Source organism: Mytilus californianus, unplaced genomic scaffold (assembly GCF_021869535.1).
Source record: "Mytilus californianus isolate M0D057914Y unplaced genomic scaffold, xbMytCali1.0.p SCAF_4, whole genome shotgun sequence".
Classification (NCBI taxonomy): Eukaryota; Metazoa; Mollusca; class Bivalvia; order Mytilida; family Mytilidae; genus Mytilus; species Mytilus californianus.
This window is the reverse complement of record NW_026262690.1, coordinates 97609156-97623905: the sequence shown is the minus strand read 5'-3', so window position 1 is coordinate 97623905 and position 14750 is coordinate 97609156. Positions and strand designations below refer to the sequence as shown.

At 31.9% G+C, this 14750-nt stretch overlaps 1 protein-coding gene across 7 annotated transcripts in view; it reads right to left on the bottom strand.

The window, feature by feature from the left end:
• Nucleotides 1-14750, bottom strand: part of LOC127698935 (calpain-9-like) — a 234628-nt gene that overhangs the window by 110510 nt on the left and 109368 nt on the right. For all 7 annotated transcript variants that reach the window (XM_052202688.1, XM_052202689.1, XM_052202691.1 and 4 more), the window contains one exon: nt 5738-5873. In XM_052202688.1, the coding sequence (XP_052058648.1) occupies nt 5738-5873 (136 nt within the window). The remainder of the gene's footprint in view (nt 1-5737; nt 5874-14750) is intronic.

Genomic DNA, 14750 nt, shown 5'->3' with positions numbered 1-14750 from the left:
TTTGTACTTGATCTTAGTTTTGTGGTAATGAATATTGTGTATAGGTTTCATAATGTTTGGTTGTGGCAAACTTAAGTTATAGAATGGAAACTAAAAATTTTGCAATCTTTCGATTTATAAGGGGCAAACCTCAATAATGGTTAAAGTGACACTACCCAAATTCAACTTGATCTGTGTTTTATCAGTGGAAGTCAAAATTAAACATTGCATTGTATAAAGCATTGATTGTAGTTGATTCAACTATAATCATGGATAAAGGAAGATAACTCCAATTTTAATAAAATGCTCCGCTGGGGCGCAGCTTCATACGACCGCAGAGATCGAACCCTGAACAGTTGGGGCAAGTATGGACACAACATTCAAGCTTGATACAGCACTGAATTTGGATTGTAATTAAATATTTGACACAGCATATGTTTCTGACACAGAATGAAAGTGGTCAAAGAACTTAAAAAATTTTAATTTACCTATTCAAACCATATCATTATTATTTGCTTTTATATATAAATCAGAAATAACCAATTTAAAATGGAAAATTTTAAAGAAAATAAAATGCTTCGCTGGGCGCAGCTTGATACGACCGCAGAGGTCGAACCCTGAACAGTTGGGGCAAGTATGGACACAACATTCAAGCTTGATACAGCTCTGAATTTGGATTGTGATTAAATATTTGACACAGCATAGGTTTCTGACACAGAGAGAAAGTGGTCTAAGAACTTCAATTTTTTTAATTTACCTATTATGGTCCAATGTCCAAAATCAAAATACATGGTTAGATTCAGCATATCAAAGAACCCCATATATTCAATTTTTGTTGAAATCAAACAAAGTTTAATTTTGGATCCCAACTTGGACAAACTTGAAAACTGGTCCAATAATCAAAAATCTAAACACATGTTTAGATTCAGCAGATCAAAGTACCCCAAGAATTCAATTTTTGTTAAAATCAAACTAAGCCTTTGGACCTTAATGTAGACCAATTTAAAAAACGGGACCCAAAATTAAAAATCTAAAAACACGGTTAGATTTGGCATATCAAAGAACCCCAATAATTCAATTTTTGATGAAATCAAACAAAGTTTAATTTTGGACCCTTTTGACCTCAATATGAACCAATTTCATAGCGGCCCCACAAATAAAAAATCTAAATACATGGTAAGATACAGCATATCAAAGAACCCCATATATTCAATTTTTGTTGAAATCAAACAAAGTTTAATTTTGGACCCCAATTTGGACCAACTTGAAAACTGGGCCAAAAATCTAAAATCTAAATACATGTTTAGATTCAGTATATCAAAGAACCCCATATATTCAATTTTTGTTGAAATCAAACAAAGTTTGAATATTGGACCCTATCTTGGACCAACTTGAAAACTGGGCCCATAATCAAAAATCTAAACACATGTTTAGATTCAGCATATCAAAGAACCCCAAGAATTCAATTTTTGTTAAAATCAAACTAAGTTTAATTTTGGACCCTTTGGACCTTAATGTAGACCAATTGAAAAAACGGGACTTAAAATTAAAAATCTTAATACACGGTTAGATTTGGCATATCAAAGAACCCTAATAATTCAATTTTTGATGAAACCAAACAAAGTTTAATTTTGGACCCTTTTGACCTCAATATGAACCAATTTGATAGTGGGCCCACAAATAAAAAATCTAAATACATGGTAAGATTCAGCATATCAAAGAACCCCATATATTCAATTTTTGTTGAAATCAAACAAAGTTTAATTTTGGACCCCAATTTGGACCAACTTGAAAACTGGGCCAAAAATCTAAAATCTAAATACATGTTTAGATTCAGCATATCAAAGAACCCATATATTCAATTTTTGTTGAAATCAAACAAAGTTTAATTTTGGACCCCAACTTGGACCAACTTGAAAACTGGGCCCATAATCAAAAATCTAAACACATGTTTAGATTCAGCATATCAAAGAACCCCAAGAATTCAATTTTTGTTAAAATCAAACTAAGTTTAATTTTGGACCCTTTGGACCTTAATGTAGACCAATTTAAAAAACGGGACCCAAAATTAAAAATCTAAATACACGGTTAGATTTGGCATATCAAAGAACCCCAATAATTCAATTTTTGATGAAATCAAACAAAGTTTAATTTGGACCCTTTTGACCTCAATATGAACCAATTTGATAGTGGGGTCCACAAATAAAAAATCTAAATACATGGTTAGATTCAGCATATCAAAGAACCCCATATATTCAATTTTTGTTGAAATCAAACAAAGTTTAATTTTGGACCCCAATTTGGACCAACTTGAAAACTGGGCCAAAAATCAAAAATCTAAAATTCAGCATATCAAAGAACCCCATATATTCAATTTTTGTTAAAATCAAACAAAGTTTAATTTTGGACCCTTTGGACCTTAATGTAGACCAATTTGAAAACTGGACCCAAAATTAAAAATCTAAATACACGGTTAGATTCGGCATAACAAATAAATAAATGTGGTCAAAGATTTTACAAATCTAATGCGCCATACTGGTCTTCCTTTATAAATATGCATTTCTTTAAACATAATTTAAAAGCAGTGTAAGGGAAGTAACCAAAACGTTGTATTTGGATTACCTCCCTTACACTGTTTTAAATTATCTTAATTGTTCATTAACCATTACTTTATACATAATTTAAAAGCAGTGTAAGGGAGATAATTTCAATGATGTATTTGATTTATCTCCCTTACACTGCTTTAAATTATGTTTTGTACTAAAGTATTTGTCCATTAATGAGGACAACCTTGTTTTTCCCCCTTTTTTGCCCCTAATTCTAAAACGGTTTGAGCAATAACCCCCCAAAGCAAATCCTAACCATCCCTTTGTGGTATGGAAACTTGTAGTATAATTTCAGAGAGATCCATACACCGTTCCACAGTTATTGTCTGGAAACTAGAAAATGCTTATTTTTGGCCCCTTTTTGGCCCCTAATTCCTTAACTGTTGGTACCATAACCCCCAAAATCACTCCCCACCTTCCTTTTGTGGTATTGAACCTTATGGTAAAATTTCATAGAGATCCATTCACTTAAACTAAAGTTAGAGTGCGAAAACTAATGCGTCTTCGGACGACGACGAGACGCCAACGTCATACCAATATACGACCACAAAAATTTTTTTGCGGTCGTATAAAAATTACTTGATACTTAGAAGAAAACAAAAATTTTGCAATTTTTCCATTTATAAAGGGGCATAACTCTAGAACGGTTAACGTGACGCCACCAAAATTAAAACTTGATCTGTGTTTTGTGGTAATAAGCATTGTGTAGAAGTTTCATAACATTTGGTTGAGGCAAACTTAAGTTAGAGAACAGAAACTAAAAATTTGGCAATTTTTCCATTTATAAAGGGGCATAACTCTAGAACGGTTAAAGTGACGCCACCAAAATTCAAACTTGATCTGTGTTTTGTGGTAATAAGCATTGTATATAAGTAACATAGCATTTGGTTGAGGCAAACTCAAGTTAGAGAACTGAAAACAATTTTGGGACGTACTGACGGACGTACAGATGGCAAGGGTAAAACTTAATGCCCCCTCCGCTACGGCGGGGGCATAAAAATGATTGATCGATTGATTGGTTGACTGTTTGTTGCTTAGCGTCCAGTGGTAAATTTTTCATGCATGTTCAGGACGAGAACAAATTCACAATAAATACAAGTATGTCCTGTAATAAAGGCCGTCAGCAATGAAGATCGGGGCATTTTTGGCCAATCGGAAGAAGACCTAAGTGACAATATTTCTATTCCCCAGTCACCCATGGGGAAAAAAATAGTCTGGAATGGTACTAACTGTAAAAAACAACCTTGTACAAGACATAATTGATGAAAATGAATATTTTGTCCTACAAAATGCAGGACTTTGCATGAAATAGTTCTATACAAAAAGTATGAAAATAATTCTCGCGCTAAATAAATAAGACGTACTATCAACTGGTGTAAAATAAATATTCTATCAGCAAAAAATCCCCCTCCCACTGAAAATCAAATGGTCCACTAAGGCTATTAAATTTAATCATATTTTTAACTGAGCATTTTTTTAGTTTTTGACATATAAATAGGTAAATAATTATAATAATTGTTATTCAATATATGTAACTTCCTTAAATATTCATAATAAAATTCATGTTCTTAATATCTAGTGTAATGTACACTTAACCCACACAAGGCCTACATTGACTATCGACTGCATGTGGTCAAAACCTGTTTAAACTACATTTAGAATATAGCAAAGTGCTCTCGACCAATGAAAGTGTAGAATTTGGTGTTCCTTAATTGTGAAGAATGAATGTAAATCATGTTCTTAGTAAGGGATTATCCTTTTGTTTAGGCCTATTTACAGTTCAAAACAGAGAAATTGTATAAATGAGTTACAACTGCCTGAAGCACATTTATTAGGATTATTGATTTAAAGTTGAATTTTGAAACAAACAAAAATGATCAAAATAAGTTTGAAGTTTACTTGTGCAGTACAATTGATACCGTTTGTGTTATCATGTGAATACTTAGAACTTTCAAATTACAAAAAAAAATAAGCATTATCAAGAAGAAAAAGAAAAAAACTTTTAAAATCAAATATAACCTAAATCTTTAGCTACATGTATTACGCTTATCAAAAGTCAAATAACTGTATTCGCAGTTAGTAAGAATAGTCATTTCCAAAATACCGTTACATACAGGAAATTGAATTTACTTTTGAATTTCCTATAAAAAGCAATTCCTTTCAAAATTCAAAATTTAGTTAATTAAGTAGTATTTAATGTAAAGAGCTGGAATAAAATTGGCTTTGGAATACAATTTAGTTGTAACTCTGATTTTGAATTTATTTAATTGAACTGTAGATAAACAAAAAGATAATTCCTTACTAAAATATTACATAATTTACACTCATACTCACAATTAGGAAACTTATACAATTTCTACAATTTCATTGTAACGTTGTGTCATCTAATGTATAAAACACAATTTATTAAAATTTCCCAAATTAAAAGTAAGTCCTTACATCACGTAAACATTGATGTTTATCAATGGGAATGTAATAGAGTTCAGTTTAAGTGTTGAGTACACTTACACCACACCGGAGTTTAGCTCAATGTGAACACGGCCTTAGTTGACCTACTACTTATAGTATATGAGAAATGGACCTAATCACGCAACTTTAACCTCTAGCACTGATTCATGAAATGGGTTCAAGGTCAGGTGAACCCTGTCTGATGGACATGTAGACCTTGCAAGAAACCAATACACCAAATATAGTTATCTTATTACTCATAATAAGTGAAAAATTCCCATAACAAACAATTATACATTTTTTTAAGCAGTCGCTGTACCATTAAAAAGGGGACAAGGACAAAGGACAGATGACAGATAAACATAATAATTATTATTTCTATATTTTGCTTTATAAATGTTTAAACCAAAAAAAATCATATTCAAATTTGTCTAATTCATAGCTAATGCTGCTTTAAAATTGCACAATTCTTAAAACTTTAGTGACTGGCTGATTGACAAAATTATATTAAATCTCTATAGAATTGACAATTCATAAGTAATCAGTTTACTTGGTAGAGAGGAAAGGAATTCCTGTAAAGATACTCAGTATTTAATATTGAAATCAATTATAGAGGATCATGTTTATTCCTTCCTTTGACCATTACTGGAGATTAACATGTCCCTGTCAAATAGTATCTAATTTCCCTTGAGATATGTACGTACCTTTTTTAAACACTGCATTTAGAATGTCCCTAAGCTCAAATGCATCAATTTCCATGTCATCCCCTGAAACTCTTTTGAAACTTCTCTTTAAAGCATCCTCTTGTTCTACTTCTTCTTCTGTTGGAGGCTTTTCCTCCTGTTACAAAAAATAAAAGAAATCTCCATTGGAACTGGAATTCTTGTTTTAATATAATGTTGAAATCTTACTGAGATATAAATAAACTCAATTCAGATATTGCTCCCTTTAATTTCCAGTTTGAAGAAATATGCAATAGAAATTTAATGTTTCATTCAACTACAAGTTTAGATTTAGCTTTTTTTTTTAAACTAAAACTGTAGCTATGAAGCATGCAGTTACATTCTTTCAATGATCAATGGAATGATCCTCCTTTTTTTTTCAGTATATGCTTAAATTCATGCAACTGGAATCACTTTTGATTACTAGAGACTAGTTCATACTGGACTGAAAGTAACAGGTGAAAAAAAGACTAAAATTATCAGTTAATATAAAATTTATAATAAGTTATCTATTCAACTAAATCTATAAAAAGTTATCTATTCAACTAAATCTTAAAAAGTTATCTATTCAACAAAATTCTGGAATGTACCTAATGCAGACAACTTTTGGCATATAAACATGCAAATATGACTTAGTAAAATAAAAAGTCCTAAATAACTCACTTAAGGTGGTATATGGGTGTCTAACACTATCTTTGATTGTAAAATAGCGAAACACAATAGATCTAGAATTTGAATTAGGTCAGCAAATTTAAACAGAAATACAACTTATTAATAACAATTTTCATTGAAATGAACAAATCAATGTGATCTTAGGTTATTATCACTAATTTTTTAACAAAAATAAATTATTTTTTTCTTGATTTCAATTTTTTTTTAAACTTTGCATATTAAGGGGAGGAAACTCAGAAAAATTTAATTTTAAAGAAATCTTCAGGAAATTTTTCTATTATATGCTAAGGCAGGAAAAAATGTTCGGTGACCCCATTTCTTCTTTTGATATTCTGAAAGCATTTTATAACAGCTATCTTCTCATATTTTATTTCAAAATTCTATCATTTAGTTTACCTTCTATTCACATTATAATGCTTTTTCTCTGTATAATCCATTCACAATGTGTCCTTTTTTCACAAGCTTTGTGACCTATCATTTTTATTATATTTTTTAACATATCACAATTTATACTACATTTTGGCAAAGTATGAAAAAATTCTATCATTTTTTGTTAACACTCATACCACCTTAAAAACAAATTTAACAAGTTTTTAGTTACTAATCTATGCACCTGTAGAAACTAAAACTCTAAATTCTAAACTCAAAAATATAACCTATGGGCTCCAAGGAGCCTGAATCAGTCACCTAACTATACCATTCCAACCTGCAAATTTCTATATCAGCGACCTAGAGATCATTGCAAACAAGTCGTAGCTGAATTGTTACAGGGTTACAAAGGAGAAGCTTTTCCTAGTAATGTTTTATTATGATCTATACTTCTCATCCAATAATTTTGCTAATCCTGCTAAGAAACAACATGTAACAAAATAAAACTTCCTACCACAGTAAATTTAGTAATTTCCTTTTGGAGCCCTGCTAGAAGGAAATTTGTTCAAAAGGTTCCTGTATCCAAATTTATCCAGCTGTTCTGGAAGAGAGGGGATGCACTCACTTAAATATTTCTGAAACTATAAAGGTTCCAAGGATCCTGAAATGTTCAACAAGAAAAAAATATTTCCATTGACACTTACGTTAAAATTGGGATACAAAATCATTTACAAAATCTTTCAAGCCCACCTTACCCTACTGTTTAATATTTACAATAGCTGTCCAACAAAATAAGCATAACGGGCTTTCAGTAACTATGAGTACTCTTAGATATGTACTTTGTGTCTTGTCTTTTTATTTTAGACTTAGCTGTTTATTTGCTTCGTGTCAATCTGATAAGTCAAGTCGTTTCACTGTCTGATTTTTACAGTTTGTTCTTATTTTGTGCTGTTACAATATAATAAAATGCTCCACTGGGCACAGCTTGATACGACCGCAGAAGTCGAACCCTGAACAGTTGGGGCAAGTATGGACACAACATTCAAGCTTGATACAGCACTGAATTTGGATTGTGATTAAATATTTGACACAGCATAGGTTTCTGACACAGAATGAATGTGGTCTAAGAACTTTAAATTTATTAATTTACCTATTCAAACCATATATCATTATTATTTGCTTTTATATATAAATAAAAAAAATAACCAATTTAAAATGGAAAATTTTAAAGAAAAAAAAATCCCCCCCCCCCCCCCCAAATTTTTTGAACCCCCTTATGATTCATCACCCCCAAACTCAATCACAGTCTTCCCTTTGTGGTATGATACCTTGCAGTACAATTTCAGAGAGATCCATACACTTGAAACTAGAAAAATGCTTGTTTTTTGGCCCCTTTTTGGACCCAAATTCCTAAACGTTTAGGGCAATTACCCCCAAACTCAAACCCAGCTTTCCCTTTGTAATATGGAACCTTGTAGTACAATTTCATAAAGATCCATACACTTACATACAAGTTATTGTCCTGAAACTAGAAAAATGCTTGTTTTTTGCCCCTTTTTGGCCCCTAATTCCTAAAATTTTGAGGCAATTACCCCCAAAATCAATCCCAGCCTTCCCTTTGTGGTATGGTACCTTGCAGTACAATTTCAGAGAGATCCATACACTAGAACACAAGTTATTGTCTGGAAACTAGAAAAATGCTTATTTTTGGCCCCTTTTTCCTAAACGTTTCGGGCAATTACCCCCAAAATCAATCCCAGCATTCCCTTTGTGATATGGAACCTTGTGGTACAATGTCAGAGAGATCCATACACTAACACACACGTTATGTCAGGAAGTTACAAAATGCTTATTTTTGGCCCCTAATTCCTTAACCTTTGGTACCATAACCCCCAAAATAAATCCCAAACTTCCTTTTGTGGTATTGAACCTTATGGTGAAATTTCATAGAGATCCATTCACTTAAACTAAAGTTAGAGTGCGAAAACCAATGTGTCTTCGGACGACGCCAACGTCATACCAATATATGACCGCAAAATTTGTTTGCGGTCGTATAAAAATAAGGAGATGTGGTATGATTGCCAATGAGACAACTATCCACCAAAGTTCAAACGAAGTGGATGTTAGCAATTATAGGCAATCATACGGCCTTAAAAAATGAGAAAAACCCATACAGTATAGATGCCAATAAAAGGCCCCGACATGAAAAATATGAAACAATTCAATTGAGAAAACTAATGGCCTAAGACTGTTCTAGGTTAGGAGAGAGCTGGGCTGTTGAAAACATGTTTAACCCTGCTGTAATTCAGTAGTTGTCATTGGTTGCTGTCTATCATATTTTTTTAAATATTTTGTGCATACTGTGGATTCATTTTTATTCGTTGGATACCAATTTTCGTGGATTTCGTGGGTACAGCTGAAACACGAAATTAAATGTTTAACGAATGTCAAATTTTCTATAGTTTTGTATGCAGACTTCGGCAAAACCACGAAATTAAATATCCACGAACATGTGATTTTTCCTTCATCCACGAAAATTTGTACCCACGAAAATAAATGAATCCACAGTAAATCAGACAGTTGGTTCTCTCATTTGAATAGTTGCATGTTTTGTTATGTTGTGGCCTTTTAAAGTGTAGTATAAGGTATGGGTTTTGCTCCCTATTGAAGGCCCTACCTTGACCTATATTTGCTTAAATGTACTTCATTTGGTCTCTGGTGGATAGTTGTCTCATAAGCAATCATACAACATCTTATTCTAATATAAACCCCAATAAAATGCTTCGCTGGGGCGCAGCTTGATACGACCGCAGAGGTCGAACCCTGAACAGTTGGGGCAAGTATGGACACAACATTCAAGCTTGATACAGCTCTGAATTTGGATTGTTATTAAATATTTGACACAGCATAGGTTTCTGACACAGAAAGAATGTGGTCTAAGAACTTGAATTTTTTTAATTTACCTATTATGGTCCAATGTCCAAAATCAAAATACATGGTTAGATTCAGCATATCAAGGAACCCCATATATTCAATTTTTGTTAAAATCAAACAAAGTTTAATTTTGGACCCCAACTTGGACAAACTTGAAAACTGGGCCCATAATCAAAAATCTAAACACATGTTTAGATTCAGCATATCAAAGAACCCCAAGAATTCAATTTTTGCTAAAATCAAACTAAGTTTAATTTTGGACCCTTTGGACCTTAATGTAGACCAATTTAAAAAACAGGACTTAAAATTAAAAATCTAAATACACGGTTAGATTTGGAATATCAAAGAACCCCAATAATTCAATTTTTGATGAAATCAAACAAAGTTTAATTTTGGACCCTTTTGACCTCAATATGAACCAATTTGATAGCGGGGCCTACAAATAAAAAATCTAAATACATGGTTAGATTCAGCATATCAAAGAACCTCATATATTCAATTTTTGTTGAAATCAAACAAAGTTTAATTTTGGACCCCAATTTGGACCAACTTGAAAACTGGGCCCATAATCAAAAATCTAAATACATGTTTAGATTCAGTATATCAAAGAACCCCATATATTCAATTTTTGTTGAAATCAAACAAAGTTTAAATATTGGACCCTATCTTGGACCAACTTGAAAACTGGGCCCATAATCAAAAATCTAAACACATGTTTAGATTCAGCATATCAAAGAACCCCAAGAATTCAATTTTTGTTAAAATCAAACTAAGTTTAATTTTGGACCCTTTGGACCTTAATGTAGACCAATTGAAAAAACGGGACTTAAAATTAAAAATCTAAATACATGGTTAGATTTGGAATATCAAAGAACCCCAATAATTCAATTTTAGATGAAATCAAACAAAGTTTAATTTTGGACCCTTTTGACCTCAATATGAACCAATTTGATAACGGGGTCCACAAATAAAAAATCTAAATACATGGTTAGATTCAGCATATCAAAGAACCCCATATATTCAATTTTTGTTGAAATCAAACAAAGTTTAATTTTGGACCCCAATTTGGACCAACTTGAAAACTGGGCCCATAATCAAAAATCTAAATACATGTTTAGATTCAGTATATCAAAGAACCCCATATATTCAATTTTTGTTGAAATCAAACAAAGTTTAAATACTGGACCCTATCTTGGACCAACTTGAAAACTGGGCCCATAATCAAAAATCTAAACACATGTTTAGATTCAGCATATCAAAGAACCCCAAGAATTCAATTTTTGTTAAAATCAAACTAAGTTTACCGTAGATACTCGCTTAATAGTCGATCCTATTATAAGTCGGGGGCCCTTTTCAGCTCCAAATTCTAAGGATTTAGTCTTGACCCTCGTATAAGTCGGACAAAATTTGGGCATTTTTTTTTCAGCTGACAGTAACTGAACGCCGGTAAAACCAATGCAAATCCAGGAATAATATTCATTTCTGCATTAATGTTTGTTTGGTTTGAATTTAGTTGATTCTCATCATGATAATTTATATTGCTGTTAATAATAAAGATGTATTCATTTCTCTTGTTTTGTTCACTGTTCAAATGTTAGATTAGCCATGTGTTGTTTACATAATGCATCAATGATTTTGTAGGGTATGACTAATAACCTATTGTTTGAGAAAAGCGAATATAAACCAATATGAACCTGAAAAATTTAAAGTCAATCAACACTTGATGAAAATATTTTTCACAGCATACATAACTTGGTGTTAAATGAGCATGTACACTTCATAATTCTTATTATATTGTGATGATTAAAGGATTAAAAAAATTAAGTGAAGCTAATCAATATATTAAAATAACTAACTCCAACTCATTAGTGTCATCTGTTTACCTATCACTGATAGTTTTCACACCTTTAGTAAATACAACTCTTTGTCTCTTAATTGGGGTTATCAATGGATTATATTGGCTTGTCAATCAATTTTGTAATTTTTGTTTACCTGAGACACTTTAATGAATAATATTTTGATTTTGGGAATGAATCTTAAAATTATTTTTTGATTATTATATGATTTATAAGCATTGAATTGATATCATGATATCACAATAATGACACAATAACTCCGCTGAAAACATCCTTTCACATATTTGGTACATTGTTATCTCCTTTTCATTTTTGGTTCTTGGCTCTTCTTTTGGGTTTATAGGAAAACCATGTGACCATGAAAATCAATACACAAACCGGAAACAGTAGAATTTCAACACGAATTTGCAGAAAATGTTTACCAAGGAACAAATAAAACACAAAGACAGTATTGTAGTCATTTATTTTCAACAAAAACTTTTTATTTATTGATTTATGTAAGTTTGGCAATCAAAAACGTAGTTTTGACCAGGAAATTCACTCCTGACCACTTTTCTCAAGCTTGGATTTTTCCTCTGGTCGCTAGATCTCGTCTATTAGTCGGTCCCCCTCTCTAGATTATGAATTTTACTCCCAATTTTCCGACTAATAAGCGAGTAGGAACGGTAATTTTGGACCCTTTGGACCTTAATGTAGACCAATTTAAAAAACAGGACCCAAAATTAAAAATCTAAATACACGGTTAGATTCGGAATATCAAAGAACCCCAATAATTCAATTTTAGATGAAATCAAACAAAGTTTAATTTTGGACCCTTTTGACCTCAATATGAACCAATTTGATAACGGGGTCCACAAATAAAAAATCTAAATACATGGTTAGATTCAGCATATCAAAGAACCCCATATATTCAATTTTTGTTGAAATCAAACAAAGTTTTATTTTGGACCCCAATTTGGACCAACTTGAAAACTGGGCCAAAAATCAAAATACATGTTTAGATTCAGCATATCAAAGAACCTCATATATTCAATTTTTGCTAAAATCAAACAAAGTTTAATTTTGGACCCTTTGGACCTTAATGTAGACCAATTTGAAAACTGGACCCAAAATTAAAAATCTAAATACACTGTTAGATTCGGCATAACAAATAAATAAATGTGATCAAAGATTTTACAAATCTAATGCGCCATACTGTGCAATTAAAGATTACTTCTTGAAATTTTTCAATATTTGAAATTTGAAAAAAAAATAATATTTGAAGAATAATTCTTTTTAATTTCTGAATCTGAAATGAGAAAAAATTGGCCCCCCATAATTTCTTTTTATCCCCCCCCCCTTTTTCCCCCAAAAAAATTCTTTCCCTCAAGATATGGTCATAATCTCAATTCAAATTTCCAATGGAGTTGGCAACCATAATTACCCATTTAAATTTACCATAGTGCTAACTTAATCTATTTTATAATAGAATTAATAAAAATATAGTGTCAAATCTTTCATATGGATTTTTTTGTAAAAAAAAAAGATGCAACATTTGCAGATATTTTTACTGGTCTTCCTTTATAAATATGCATTTCTTTAAACATAATTTAAAAGCAGTGTAAGGGAAGTAACCAAAACATTGTATTTGGATTACCTCCCTTACCCTGTTTTAGATTATCTTTATTGTTCATTAACCATTACTTTATACATAATTTAAAAGCAGTGTAAGGGAGATAATTTCAATGATGTATTTGATTTATCTCCCTTACACTGCTTTAAATTATGTTTTGTACTAAAGTATTTGTCCATTAACCAGGACAACCTTGTTTTTCCCCCTTTTTTGCCCCTAATTCCTAAACGGTTTGAGCCATAACCCCCCAAAGCAAATCCTAACCATCCCTTTGTGGTATGGAAACTTGTAGTATAATTTCAGAGAGATCCATACACCGTTCCACAGTTATTGTCTGGAAACTAGAAAATGCTCATTTTTGGCCCCTTTTTCCTTAACTGTTGGTACCATAACCCCCAAAATCAATGCCAACCTTCCTTTTGTGGTATTTAACCTTATGGTCAAATTTCAAAAAGATCCATTCACTTAAACTAAAGTTAGAGTGCGAAAACCAATGTGTATTCGGTCGACGACGCCGGACGACGACGACGACGACGCCAACGTCATACCAATATACGACCACAAAATTTTTTTGCGGTCGTATAAAAATGGTAAAAAAAATAATATTTCAGGGCAGAAATTCCCATAAGGAGTTGATTGAAAGTTTAATTATATTGGTATCTTGAAGACCTTGCATGTTGTTGTTTACAGTTTCTGTCTACCAACTATAGTTTCCAAGATAAAATACTAAAATGTGACCAAAATCGTCATTTAAGGGCAATAACTCCAACATAAAAATTGCTGATAAGTTTTACTGTTTACAGTTTTTGCCTTTCTATTTTAGTTTTTAAGACAATAACCAGAAATGCTTAACTTTGTCAAAATCATCATTTATGGGCAACTAAATCCCATGAGAGGTTCAATTTATATTTGTAGATCTTGTACTGCTGATCATTTTTTCTGTTTACAGTTTGTGTCCATCTATCATAGTTTTCAAGTTAATTTCCATAATTATTAATTTGATAAAAAAAAAATTTTAGTTTCTTGTGTACAATTTGGAGTTTAGTATGGCGTTCATTATCACTGAACTAGTATATATATTTGTTAAGGGGCCAGCTGAAGGACGCCTCCGGGTGCAGGAATTTCTCGCTGCATTGAAGACCTGTTGGTGACCTTCTGCTGTTGTCTGTTCTATGGTCGGGTTGTTGTCTCTTTGACACATTCACCATTTCCATTCTCAATTTTATTATAGGGCAATAACTCCTTTAAGGTATTATATGATGATTTTGGACAAAAAGAGAGTAGATAAATCTTGATTTTAGATTTTTGGATCTTTTATGATATTAACTGCCTGCATTTTATTGTATGTTCTATTTTTAATCATTGCAGCTATTTTGATTGGTGGACCAAAATAAAATTAACAACCTTTAATCGAGATACCCTAAGGATCAACCATGTGAAGTTTTCTTTAAATTAATTCTGTAATATTAGAGAAGGTATTTGAAATAGTTGTGGACCACAGAATGGATAGCAAAAGCTCATACTGGGATTTGGCCAGATGAGGTAAATACAA